At 38.1% G+C, this 14024-nt stretch overlaps 1 protein-coding gene across 1 annotated transcript in view; it reads right to left on the reverse strand.

The window, feature by feature from the left end:
- The window catches only part of NSMAF (neutral sphingomyelinase activation associated factor), a 258392-nt gene that overhangs the window by 227656 nt on the left and 16712 nt on the right, over positions 1–14024 (reverse strand). Inside the window, exons 3-7 of the mRNA XM_053715888.1 lie at positions 13346–13424; positions 7617–7684; positions 7489–7525; positions 979–1029; positions 400–471 (exon numbers count right to left, since the gene is read on the reverse strand). Of these exons, the coding sequence (XP_053571863.1) occupies positions 400–471; positions 979–1029; positions 7489–7525; positions 7617–7684; positions 13346–13424 (307 nt within the window). The remainder of the gene's footprint in view (positions 1–399; positions 472–978; positions 1030–7488; positions 7526–7616; positions 7685–13345; positions 13425–14024) is intronic.

Raw genomic sequence — 14024 nt, forward strand, 5'->3', positions numbered from 1 at the left:
AAGCCTCTTCCTGGGTCTAAAATGAGGAAACCGGCTTCCTCCAATCACTGCTTTGAATCAGACACTGATTCCCCCGGGGGGAAGCCGTGATTGGAGGATGACCTATCCATCATTTCTGACATCAGAAATGGCTTGCAACGAACGGAGGAAGCTGGAGCTGTGAAGATTAAGTGAAGTTTTTTTTCACAACAGGAGTGAAATGTAAATTTTGATGAATTAAAGTGCCCCTGTTTTTAATCAAGTTTTAAAAAAACGGACACTTTAGCATCAAAATTTACATTCACTTTAATTAAAATATTTGCACACTTTTTAGGTTTTAAAGGTTTTGTCCTTTATGTACTTTTTTCTGTAGAAAGTGGTTATACCTGGCTCTAACACATAAAGAAAAGAAAGAGTTACCTGAAGCAATGTCTGTAAAACATCATCAATCTTCCTGGAATCTCCCAACTGAAATATATACATATTATTGCCCTAAAAAAACAAAAATCTATCATTAATTTAAAATCTAGCAAATCTAACCTGCAGCACAAGCCGAATACAGCTCTATCTTCTGAAAACCTGATTTATTTTTTCCTTCAAGAATCAAATCAGTACATACAGTATTTATTATGGACACTAACCTAGATTCTAAATAGAACAAAGGAATTAAACACATAGTTACATCAACAGAGCAGAAATGCACTACTGTGACCCAGCTTAACACATATGCAGAGCCAATGACAAGAGGCATACGTGTGAAACCGCCAATCACCTGCTAGCTCTCACTAGTGCATTACTGCTTCTAAACCTTTATAGGTATGTTTTTCAACAAAGATTACTGAAAGAAAAAATTGCATGTTCTATATGAACTACACAAGTTTAATTTGACTTTCAGGTCCCCTTAACGGTTTAAAACATTTTAATCTGAGACTTAAATAGTTGGCTTAGTTTTTTTTTTAAATAAAACGTAATTTTGCAGATAATTAAATGTTCACTTACACGTTGTATTTTGTATGGAGCCACAATGTTTTGCTCTTTAATGAGGTACACCTGAAAAAGAGAGGAAAACCACTGAGTTGGTTCTACTTAATTTAATTTGTTAATGTGAGGGATCCATTATACATTATTGCAGGGCGTACCTGTGCGATATAAGGCTTGGCGGTACATTGCATTTATACCTACTCTATTTTCCTATCACATACAACAACTCTACTTCTTTGAACACATATGTATATCTTAAGCAACACAGATTATAATTGGGTGTGTCATCCTGGTTTATTTATTAAACATAAAATGAGGCGGATTCTGACGAGCAGTAAAAAAATAAAAATTATGACTGCCTGATCAATTATTTTCTTTCGGAAATAATAGTGGTGCTCAGTCCTCCATAACATATGGGATATATTTCCCGCCACTAGGCGGAGGTCAAGAACCCATACAAGAGCTTTAAAACCTTCCCACCTATCTCTAGTTTTAAGTATAGCCGAGTAGAGAATAGGTAAGAAAGGTAGGAAAAGCAAAGAAGGGTCTATAGAGGTGTCATTAGAACTGTCACCCCCCAAGGGCGGGGCCTGTGGACCATCATCATTCTGAAATAAAAACATTTTTTTTTATCATCAGGTAAGTATAAATTTTGTTTTTCTTCATAAATTAATGATTGTCCACAGTCCTCCATAACATATGGGATTTATACCCAAGCGGATGGTCTATGTTATGGACAGGGTGGGAAAATACTCTCTCTGGTAGTACCTATTTTGCCAACACCGCGGCCTGAAGGACTTTCCTGCCAAAAGTTGCTTGCGAAGAAGCAAAAACATAAAAAATTATAACATTTGGAAAAAGTATGTAAGGTGGACCATGTGGCAGCTTTGCAAATCTGCTACAAAGATGCATTATTTTTAAAGGCCCATGATGTTGCCACTGCTTTGCTAGAGTGAGCCTTGTGAATCACTTGCTTAAGCCGAGATACCAAGGATACCATAGTAGCTTTCTGTCCTTTATGATTTCTAGAGTAATCTACAAACAAACTAGAAGTTTTTCTAAACTCTTTAGTTGCTTGGAGATATTACTTTAAAGCTCTAACTATGATTATGTAACAATCTTTCCTTAGAGTTAGCAGGGTCTGGACAAAGAGAAGGAACAACAATTTCTTGATTGATGTTACCAGTCTAAAACACCTTTGGGGAAAAGTAATAATATTTAATAATAATATTATGCAGTACAGCCTTATCCTTGTGAAATATAAAAAAAATAAGGACCTCAGGATAATGCAGGCAACTCAGAAACTCTTCTGGTCTAATTCTAACCAACACCTGAACAAAGGTCAGCACATCAGGACATTTAGCCAACTTCCTATGAAAAAGAAGTAGTCCTTCAGGGACTACTGAACTGAAGAATTATCGGGATCTGAAAGGAACACCAAGTAAATCCCTTAGAGGAGCACCACACAAAATACACTTTTCAAATTTTGTGGTAAATCCTTTGAGTTACAGGTTTCGTAGCCTGTATCAGAGTATTGATTACAGAGTGTGAAAATCCTCTATTTCTCAAAACTAAGAGTTCAACCTCCACGCCGTCAAGTTTAGAGATCTGAGATCCTAATGGAAAAAGAGGACATTGTGATAACATGTCTTGTCTCAGAGGAAGACGCCATGGAGGCGTTGTTGACATCTGTACTAGGTCTGCATATCATGTCCTGTGAAGCCAGGCTAGAGCAATTAATATTACTGATGCTGACTTTTGATTGATTTGAGAAATTACTTTTCGACAGAAGAACAAATGGAGGAAACAGGTATGCTAGATGGAATTCCCATGGACGTACAAAAGGAGTCTGAATGTGAGCCATAGGATCTCTTGATCTTGCACAGTACTGGAACAGTAGTGAAGGTTTGTGATTTAAGTGTAAAGCCATCAGATCTATGTCTGGTAGGCCTCATTTTATCACCAGTTGATTGAATACTTTCTGGTGGAGAGACCATTCTCCTGGATGGACTGATTGATGGCTTAGATAGTCTGCTTCCCAATTGTTTACACCTGGAATGTGAATTGCTGAGAGGAAGCACGGATTCCTCTCTGTCCAGGATAGAATCTGAGAGACTTCCTGCATTGCCAGTGGACTGCAGGTACCTCCTTGATGATTGTTAGACTACCGCTGTGATATTGTCTGACTGGAAACAGATACAATTCTCCTCCTTTCACAGAGGCCATGCCTAAAGAATCACTTAAAGATCCACAACGTTTATTGGAAACCTTGCCTCTAAAAAGAGACCAAACTCCTTGTGCCCTTTGAGAATTCCAGACTGCCCCCCAGCCTAACAGACTGGAATCCATCTTGACAATAGCCCATGATGGATGGATAAAAGATGCCCCAAGGATCAAAGAAGGACTTTATGTCCACCAAGACAGAGATTGTCTGACCGATTAACCAGAGCTATTTGTTGCTCCAAATGAAGATAATTCTTTGACCACTGACTGAGCATGGATAGTTGACGAGGAAGTAAGCATCGAGTACTGCAAAAAATTGCAGTAGGAAATACTGGAGTCCATCAGGGGGAGGCTAGGGACGGGTCCCTGCGACGTCGGAAGGTAGTTATGGCTGAAGTCCCATAAGGAAAATGCTGTGCACATAATAGAGTATTCCTGTATCATTCAGCTGCTGTGAGTATTTTCTGTCTTCTTTGTAAATGATACTCCCCGGGGACTTTGGGTCTCACATAAGTCTGAGCTCTCAATTTCTAATCCATAAGCAAGTATCTTAAATAGAGAGAGATGGGAGTCTTTTAAAGCTCTTGCATGGGTTCTTAACTTCATGATAGTGGCGGGAAATTCATTACATATGTTATGGAGGACTGTGAGCCATCATTTTATGAAATAAAAATATTTGTTGTGATCCTTTCCTGATCGCTATTTGGAAAAGTAATCTTAGGCATTTTTACTTAATTAAATAAGAAGATAATATATGTTTTAGAAGTTATTCTTCATTTTTGGCCTCTGAAACATTTTGTATTAAATTACGTATAGGAAACCACTAAAAGATGCAGTACGTATGCGACTAAGTTGTCTTCTTCAACATTAGTAAAAATCGAATCCCACAGTAAATTTCATCCCATACAGCAGTCATATTTTTTAATGTATGTCATAATGGAATGTTTAACGACTATTCAAATACACATTTGCAGCAATTATACACACAAGAAAAATAATTTAGAAAGCCCTTTAACTTTTTCAGAGAAGATTCCTTGGGTATCTCAAAATAATTATTGTTGGCATATTAAAAAAGAGTTATAACCATTATCAGCGAATATCTATTCCTGACAAAGTATGATTGTATCTTTATATTACATACAAATGTACATGCCCTTCCATTTAACTTCCTATTTACAAACATGATTTTCAAGCTCTTTTTTCTTTTGTGCATTTTTCAGATACATGGAATAACCTACTAGCAACTGTGCCACTGAGAAATTCAGTAAAGAAGTTAAAGATTGACTGGGATATGCAATAATACTAAGGATTCATAAATCCTACTTTTTAGGTTTGGAGATTCCTATTAACCCCTTAATGACCGGACCATTTTTCAATTTTCTTACCCTTAATGACAATGGCTATTTTTACATTTCTGCAGTGTTTGTGTTTAGCTGTAATTTTCCTCTTACTCATTTACTGTACCCACACATATTATATACCGTTTTTCTCGCCATTAAATGGACTTTCTAAAGATACCATTATTTTCATTATATCTTATAATTTACTATAAAAAAATTATAAAATATGAGGAAAAAATTGAAAAAAATGCACTTTTTTTAACTTTGACCCCAAAAATCTGTTACACATCTACGACCACCAAAAAACACCCATGCTAAATAGTTTCTAAATTTTTTCCGAGTTTAGAAATACCCAATGTTTACATGATCTTTGCTTTTTTTGCAAGTTATAGGGCAATAAATACAAATAGCACTTTGCTATTTCCAAACCACTTTTTTTCAAAATTAGCGCTAGTTACATTGGAACACTGATATCTGTCCGGAATCTCTGAATATCCCTTGACATGTATATATATTTTTTTAGAAGACAACCCAAAGTATTGATTTATGCCCATTTTGGTATATTTCATGCCACCATTTCACTGCCAAATGCGAGCAAATAAAAAAAAATTGTTCACTTTTTCACAAATTTTGTCACAAACTTTAGGTTTCTCACTGAAATTATTTACAAACAGTTTGTGCAATTATGGCACAAATGGTTTTAAATGCTTCTCTGTGATCCTCTTTGTTCAGAAATAGCAGACATGTATGGCTTTGGCATTGCTTTTTGGTAATTAGAAGGCCACTAAATGCCGCTGTGCACCACACGTGTATTATGCCCAGCAGTGAAGGGGTTAATTAGGGAGCTTGTAGAGACCTTGAAGGGTTAATTTTAGCTTTAGTGTAGTGTAGTAGACAACCCAAAGTATTGACCTAGGCCCATTTTGGTACATTTCATGCCACCATTTCACCGCCAAATGCGAGCAAATAAAAAAAAAAAAAGTAAAATTTTTCACAATTTTAGGTTTCTCACTGAAATTATTTACAAACAGCTTGTGCAATTATGTCACAAATGGTTGTAAATGCTTCTCTGGGATCTCCTTTGTTCAGAAATAGCAGACATATATGGCTTTGGCGTTGCTTTTTGGCAATTAGGAGGCCACTAAATGCTGCTGCGCACCACACTTGTATTATGCCCAGCAGTTAAGGGGTTAATTAGGTAGCTTGTAGAGAGCTTGCAGGGTTAATTTTAGCTTTAGTGTAGAGATCAGCCTCCCACCTGACACATCCCACCCCCTGATCCCTCCCAAACAGCTCTCTTCCCTCCCCCACCCCACAATTGTTCCCGCCATCTTAAGTACTGGCAGAAAGTCTGACAGTACTAAAATAAAAGGTGTTTTTTTTTTTGGTTTTTTTTTTAATTATTCATCTGTGATGGACCCCTGCCTTAGCCCCCAACCTCCCTGATCCCCCACCAAACAGCTCTCTAACCCTCCCAACCTACCTATTTGCCACCATCTTGGGTACTGGCAGCTGTCTGCCAGTACCCAGTTTTCCCCAAAAAAGAAAGGTTGGGTTTTTTTTGTTTTTTTTTCCTTAAACAGCGGTTTTCTGTAGTGTAGCTTCCCCCCCCACCTAACCCCACCCCCCTACCCTAGCAGATCCTATTTTTTTTTTTTTTTAAACGTTTTCTGCCCCCCTCTCTCTTTGATGATCATTGGTGGTAGTGGTTGCTGCGCGCGCGCACACACACGCGCGCCCGCAGGCCCCCCCTTTGCACGCTCCCAGCATCCGGCGTGCACAAAGCACTTGAAGGAACCGGATGCCGGGGAGCGATGGGCCGATCACCCGCCTCCCTTGTAAGCTCCCACCCACCAACGGCACCATCGCTACCGGTCCAGAGAGGGCCACAGAGTGGCTCTCTCTGCATCGGATGCTTTTTAAAAGGTATTGCAGGATGCCTCAATATCGAGGCATCACTGCAATACCCTGAGAGCTGCTGGAAGCGATTGCGATCGCTTCCAGCACTCTCTTAGACAACTGACATACCAGGTACGTCCATTGTCACTAACTGAAAGTTTTTGCAGGACGTACCTGGTACGTCAGTTGTCATTAAGGGGTTAAAGGGACACCGAACCCAATTTTTTTTCTTTTGTGATTCAGGTAGAGCATGCAATTTTAGGCAACTTTGTAATTTACTCCTATTACATTTTCTTTGTTCTCTTGCTATCTTTATTTAAAAAGAAGGCATCTAAGCTTTTTTTTTGTTTCAGGACTCTGGACTGCACTTTATTGGTGGATGAATTTATCCACCAATCAACAAGAACAACCCAGGTTGTTCACAAAAATGGGCCGGCATCTAAACTTACATTCTTGCATTTCAAATAAAGATACCAAAAGAATGAAGAAAATTTGATAATAGGAGTAAATTAGAAAGTTGCTTAAAACTGCATGCCCTATCTGAATGATGAAAGAAAAAATTTGGGTTCAGTGTCCCTTTAATGTAGCTTTCATATATAGCTCCTCACTAGTCTATCTGATGAACATTGTTTTTAAATTACTCATATTTTAATCTATGATTTAATAAAGATTATATTTTTAATTTCTAGTTGTGGAATTAAGTTACACCAAGCACTACAAATACAACATAACTTCCTTTGTTTTTTTCATGTGGGTTTAAGAGAGTGATATATGTGTATTCCTTTTGCAGAAGAGATGATCTCTCTCTCTCTCTCTCTCTGTTAGCTTTCTGTCTCTCTCTTTCTCTGTTAGCTTTCTGTTCTAAATTTGACTATAAAACACAGCACCTCCAGGCCTATTTTTCTACTAGTATACATATATAATTTTTAATATAGGCTTATTATTATTATCCCACTAGGTGGTGCCATTGGGTTTTTTCCTTTTTTTGTTTTACTACACATAGAATGACTGAAATCACTATACAGAAGTCATTACCCTGCATTCCATTACTTTGATGTGTTCTTACCTGATTAAATTCCACAAAAAATTTCTTATGAGTTTCACTAAAAGAATAAACCAAAAACAAAATATATCAGAGACTAGAACTGAATACACACAATAGACAAACATATAAGTAGCAGACCATGGTCATACTTTGTAAGTAACAACTCGTCTTCTCCCTGTTTCAATTCCTGTATTTTCATGCAGTCACGCAATGAAATCTGCAGCAGAAAAAAATGTGATATTAAATATTTCAATATATAAAGATAAAAAATACATGGGGTACAGTAAATACTATATTGATAAAAAAAAAAAAACACGTTAAAGAGACGGTCTACAAAAGAATTGTTATTGTTTAAAAAGATAGATGATCCCTTTATTACCCATTCCCCAGTTTTGCATAACCTCTGTGATAACCTTGTAGCTAAGCATCTTCTGACAGTCCCCTGATCACATGACTTTATTATCTATTGACTTGCATTTTAGCCAATTAGTGCAGTGTTGTGCTGACTCTTATATTCCTCCACGGGTGTGAACACAATGTTATCTATATGGCCCACATGAACTAGCAGTCTCTTGTTGTGAAAAGCAAATTAAAAAAGCATGTGATAAGCTGTTGTCTATAGTGGCTTAGAAACAGGCAGAAATTTAGAGGTTTAAATGTTATAAAGTATATTAATATGTTGGTTGTGCAAAGATGGGGAATGGGTAAATCTATTGTTTTAAACAATAACTATTTTAGTGTTGACTGTCCCTTTAAGATTCAAGTCTCGTATTTAGGGATATAAAAGGTTTAGGAGACAGCTATGGAAAGTTAGATAGGAGGAAACAGGTAGAGATGTCTATGGAAGAGGCAGATTCACTAGCAGCCCTTTAACTGCTAAGCCTTTTTCACACCTCTGTGCCAAGCTAATTTTGAGCTTTTTTTGCGGTTTCAATTTCAACACTATTGTAAGTCAAATTGCAGTGAGTGACCCACACAAATGATATATTGTTTTTTTTAGCAGACTTAGAATATACCATAATTATATTCATATTTCATTACATGTGAGAAGGCTACAATAAAAACGTTGAGAATATGTATATACTGTTGTACTGTGATCACCTTACTTAATTGTTTTCAAGTGTATTCAAATTTAAAAGAGGGGCCCAAACAGGCTTTTGTGGGTTGTAATCAATACCCAGTGTTCTCCACTGAAAAGTTTGCTACACGTATGGCATTATAAAAGGTAGCTGGGTGGGCAAAGTGTAATATTTTCTAATATTATAACATTTTTGACCTTCCAAAGCACAAATTAGTTATATATTTTAACATCAATTTATTTAATGAGGAACATGAATAGTGCTGTCCAGGGTCCCTATTTTTGTGCTGTCCAGCAGCACAACGCATGTTTCTCTCTGCACACCCTACAGCATGTGCAACTCATAAGTGTCCAGTTACGCATGAGCGATATCAGGTTTATTGCATCTGTTTGCTTGCGTCGGATGTAAATAGATACTCATATGTATGTGTGTGTAAATATATAAAATACCATCGGAGCGATATATATATATATATATATATAGATGATAGATAGATAGATAGATGATAGATAGATCACAATGGAGGAAAGCACTCTCAGGACTTCTCAATAGTGGGTCAACCAAAAAGGCTAAAGGTTTATTTACTTTTCGGGGTTCACACAGACCCCTTCATCAGAATAAAAAACAGTGACAAAACAATTCTAAATATAGTGTATCACACAATTATGCAAATACTTACAACAAACACCTGTGTCCCATAGCTTAGTTCCCATGTGTTAAGGTGGAACGCACGCCATGCGTGTCAGCAAACCGGAAGTTAACTCACTTCCGGGTACATCGTATATACAAAGTGCACCAACATACAATAATCATTCAACTTGTGTGTGAAAGAATTAACAACTGTGTCCCAAGCTTGTTATATATTAAGTTCATAATCAACTTGATCAACTTGCAGTGAATCAATACACACCTAATGCGTAGTGGGTAAATACTGTGAACGAGTGTGGAACGCATATGCGTTCCAAGGTACCGGAAGTCACACTATATCCGGTTTGGCGAAAATAATATTGCGTGTATATTCATATGTTTACAGTGTCTAAGTTAAATGTCTGCCATAAACGATAATCAAGGCTAAATTAAAAATACCCCAGTATGAAATAGAGCAAGATGTTAAGCCCCAATGTGTGCCAATGGATTGTCCTCTTCAGCGTAATACCGGAAGTGACGTCAACTATTTTGAGTGACATCTTCATTAGCCAATCTCATAGGCACAATATATTATGTGTAAATTCAACCTGTGTTAAATGTCATGTCACTGTTGTCAACAATCAATATGTATCATCATAGCCATTCAGAAATAAAACAGTTTCTAAATATATCAGCCTCACACAATATCCTATGTAAACTAAAACATAAATTCAAATTGTAACCTACATGACAAATCAACTCTCTGTATGTAGGAGTAAAATTTAAAGTATAACCCACAAATTTTAAGGTATCGTTATGGAAGTTTACCTTCCTAGTCATGTGACCTTAGGTGTATAGTAATAAAAATAAAGCTAAACACCTAAAAATAGGAACCCACTATTGAGAAGTCCTGAGAGTGCTTTCTTCCATTGTGATATACTTGTTCCATGCTAGAACCCAGGTGGGTGACACAGGAGGTCGGATTTTCTACAAGAATTTACTACATATTCTAACTTTTGGCATTTTGCATGCATCAGGTTAGTGCACAAGCAAATTTTTTTTACTTGTAATACAAGCGCTACCTGATGTGGGCAAAAAGCTTACTTCTAGCAGAGTTAGCGCGCGAGCGGAAGTGTTAAATACCGCTCCACTTGTTATCTGGCCCTTTGTTGGGGTGTGTATACAGTTAAGATTGTTTTCACTAAATGTTCCCTCCCCATTAAAACCCCATGTTCTGACATTTATTTTATTTTTTTACATTTGGTGGGCTTTGTAATTCACTTTTAAATCGGGGGGTCTTGATCATTTGAAGCTTCACATTATTGCCTGACTTAGAGGCAATGCAACAACTAGACCAACATCTGTCCTTCTTTCACATTCCTATTGTAGTAAGGCTTTGTGTTAGAGATCAAAACACAACACACAGTGTACATGGAAAAGGCAGCAAAGCCAATAAATGGTCTAGTAGATATTAAAGGGATAGTTAAACTGATTGGATAGAGCATGACATTTTAAACAACTTTCCTATTTTTAATTCTATCATCAATTTCCTTAGTTCTCTTGGTATTCTTTGTTAAAAAGTAATCTTAGGTGAGCTCAGGAGCGTGCACCTGTCTTAAAGGGACAGTAAACACATTTTTTTTCTTTAATGATTCAAATAGAGCATGCAATTTTTCTAATTTACTCCTATTATAATTTTGTCTTCGTTCTCTTGCTATCTTTATTTAAAAAGCAGGAATGTGATGCATAGGAGCCAGTCCATTTTTGGTTGAGAACCTGGGTTATGCTTGCTTATAGGTGGGTAAATGTCAGCCTCCAATAAGCAAGCGCTATCCATGGTGCTGAACCTAAAATGGGCTGGCTGCTAAGATTTACATTCATGATTTTCAAATAAAGATAGCAAGAGAACGAAGAAAATTTAATAATAGGAGTAAATTAGAATGTTGATTAAAATTGCATGCTCTATCTGAATCATGAAAGAAAAAATTTAAGTTCAGTATTCCTTTAAGCCATTTGGCAGCAGGGTTTGCAACATTGTTTATTGCAGCATTAAGGCTGTGACACACTGCAAGCGCAGCGACGCGAGGCGAAGCAGCTGCTTCGCGTCGCATCGCTTCTGAAGTTCAGATATTTCATCTCTCAGCGCTCAGCTACGCAACCTGACGCAGCAGAGTGCTCAGAGATGAAAAGGCAGGACACACTGAGCGCACAAAGCTGCATGTACACGCTGCGCGTCGCTCTGCTTGCAGTGTGTCACAGCCTTAATACAATGTTGCAAATACTGCTGCCACAGACACGTGCAAACTCCTAAGCTACTATCAGCCTACCTAGGTTTATATTATAACAAAGGATAACAGGAGAACAAAGCTAATTTGATAACTAAAGTAAATTAAAAAGTTGTTCAAAATGATGTGTTCTCTTTCTGAATAATGAATATTACATATTGACTATATTGTCCCTTTAAAAAGGTAAGGGCCAGTATGACCAGTATGATGATTTAAAATCTGATCTGGCAATGTGGTTTACAGAGGTGCTGCATGGTCAGGGGCCTGATGTGAGGTCTAATGTGAATGTGTGTCTGACAGAGCACCTGCATGGTCAGGGTGTGAGGTCTAATGTGAGTATGTGTCTGACAGAGCACCTGCATGGTCAGGATGTGAGGTCTAATGTGAATATGTGTCTGACAGAGCACCTGCATGGTCAGGGTGTGAGGTCTAATGTGAGTATGTGTCTGACAGAGCACCTGCATGGTCAGGATGTGAGGTCTAATGTGAGTATGTGTCTGACAGAGCACCTGCATGGTCAGGATGTGAGGTCTAATGTGAGTATGTGTCTGACAGAGCACCTGCATGGTCAGGATGTGAGGTCTAATGTGAGTATGTGTCTGACAGAGCACCTGCATGGTCAGGATGTGAGGTCTAATGTGAGTATGTGTCTGACAGAGCACCTGCATGGTCAGGATGTGAGGTCTAATGTGAGTATGTGTCTGACAGAGCACCTGCATGGTCAGGATGTGAGGTCTAATGTGAGTATGTGTCTGACAGAGCACCTGCATGGTCAGGGTGTGAGGTCTAATGTGAGTATGTGTCTGACAGAGCACCTGCATGGTCAGGGTGTGAGGTCTAATGTGAGTATGTGTCTGACAGAGCACCTGCATGGTCAGGATGTGAGGTCTAATGTGAGTATGTGTCTGACAGAGCACCTGCATGGTCAGGGTGTGAGGTCTAATGTGAGTATGTGTCTGACAGAGCACCTGCATGGTCAGGATGTGAGGTCTAATGTGAGTATGTGTCTGACAGAGCACCTGCATGGTCAGGATGTGAGGTCTAATGTGAGTATGTGTCTGACAGAGCACCTGCATGGTCAGGATGTGAGGTCTAATGTGAATATGTGTCTGACAGAGCACCTGCATGGTCAGGGATATAATCGGACATCTAATGTGAGTATGTGGATACTACAGACGCTACAGCGAGTGCTGAAGTGGGTATGTGGCTCGGGCCAGGTTGCAAGACCAGAGACTTGTTGTGCTGAGGGTGTGCGGCTGAGAAACCCTGCAAGGACATGGGTATCTGACCACAATCTGGAGTTTTATGTGGGTATATGACTGAAAGGACAGTTGTGACTTATCTGAGGTCTGTTTAGGTACAGGGCTTCTAGAGGAGCTGAAGGAGAAAAGATGCTGGCTTGAGCTTTTGTGTGGCTCCTAGTGGGTACAAAAGGGCTACAAGGAATATGAGGCCGGTTTGGCATATAAATCTACTTAAAGATGGTAAATAAAAGGCTGCAAATGGATATGAGGGTAGTTAGAGTCTGATGTGACTTATACCTGGCACAAACGGTGGGGCATGGTGTATGAGTCAGGCCTGAAGTCTCATGTAGAGCATAACTGATATAAAATGGGCTACAAGGAGGAGGTCCGGTGCAATTCATAACTGGCATAAAAAGTAATAAAGGGGTTGCTGAGTACAGACAATTATATTTATCACCTCACAGCAGTCTGTAATGAGAAACGTATTTAGACATTTCTGATTTGTTATACAAGTCATTAAACTCCATCAGCATAACAGTTTCTCAACATGTTTTATGTAAATGTTATATGTTTATTTATATTCATCTGTACAAATATAAGCATTGGTTTGTAGAAGTTTTGGTAGATAAATGGCAGTGCTCACCTTAATTATGGGTTCTGAGATTTCTTCTGGCTCAAAGATAAGAGATTTTGAGCATATTTTAAGTGAACCACATATTTTTCTAGATAAAATAAAAAAAAAAAACATATAGGGCGTTAAACTTATAGTTATTATATATAATACAATTCTCTAACATATCAGACCTTTTTCTGCTTGCTGGAAGGACCAGATGCCACTACAACTGAGCATTTGCCAGAGTGGCCCAATAGCAGTAAAATGGGAACCTGCTATTTTATATTGTATGTTTAACAATGCTTCCAGCAAGCAACAGGGCAGGAAAAAGCGGTTACAGAAATACATACAGAATGTAATGTCTCTCCTATAGGCTGGAACACACACTTGTCTAAGAATAGTAAAATGGCAAATGACAAAAAGACAGCCAGGGGGCAATTTAAACATGTAAGTTTATGATTTTAACCTTTTCTTTTAACGCAACATGTGATTTAAAGGGGCAGTCTACTCCAGAATTGTTATTGTTTAAAAAAAAGATAGATAATCCCTTTATTACCCATTCCCCAGTTTTGCATAACCAACACAGTTATATTAATTACTTGTACCTCTGTGATTACCTTGTATCTAACCCCTGCAGACTGCCCCCTTATATAAGTGCTTTTGACAGACTTGCATTTTAGCCAATCAGTGCTGATTCATTAACAACTTT

This window comes from Bombina bombina, chromosome 5, assembly GCF_027579735.1.
Source record: "Bombina bombina isolate aBomBom1 chromosome 5, aBomBom1.pri, whole genome shotgun sequence".
NCBI classification, from domain to species: Eukaryota; Metazoa; Chordata; class Amphibia; order Anura; family Bombinatoridae; genus Bombina; species Bombina bombina.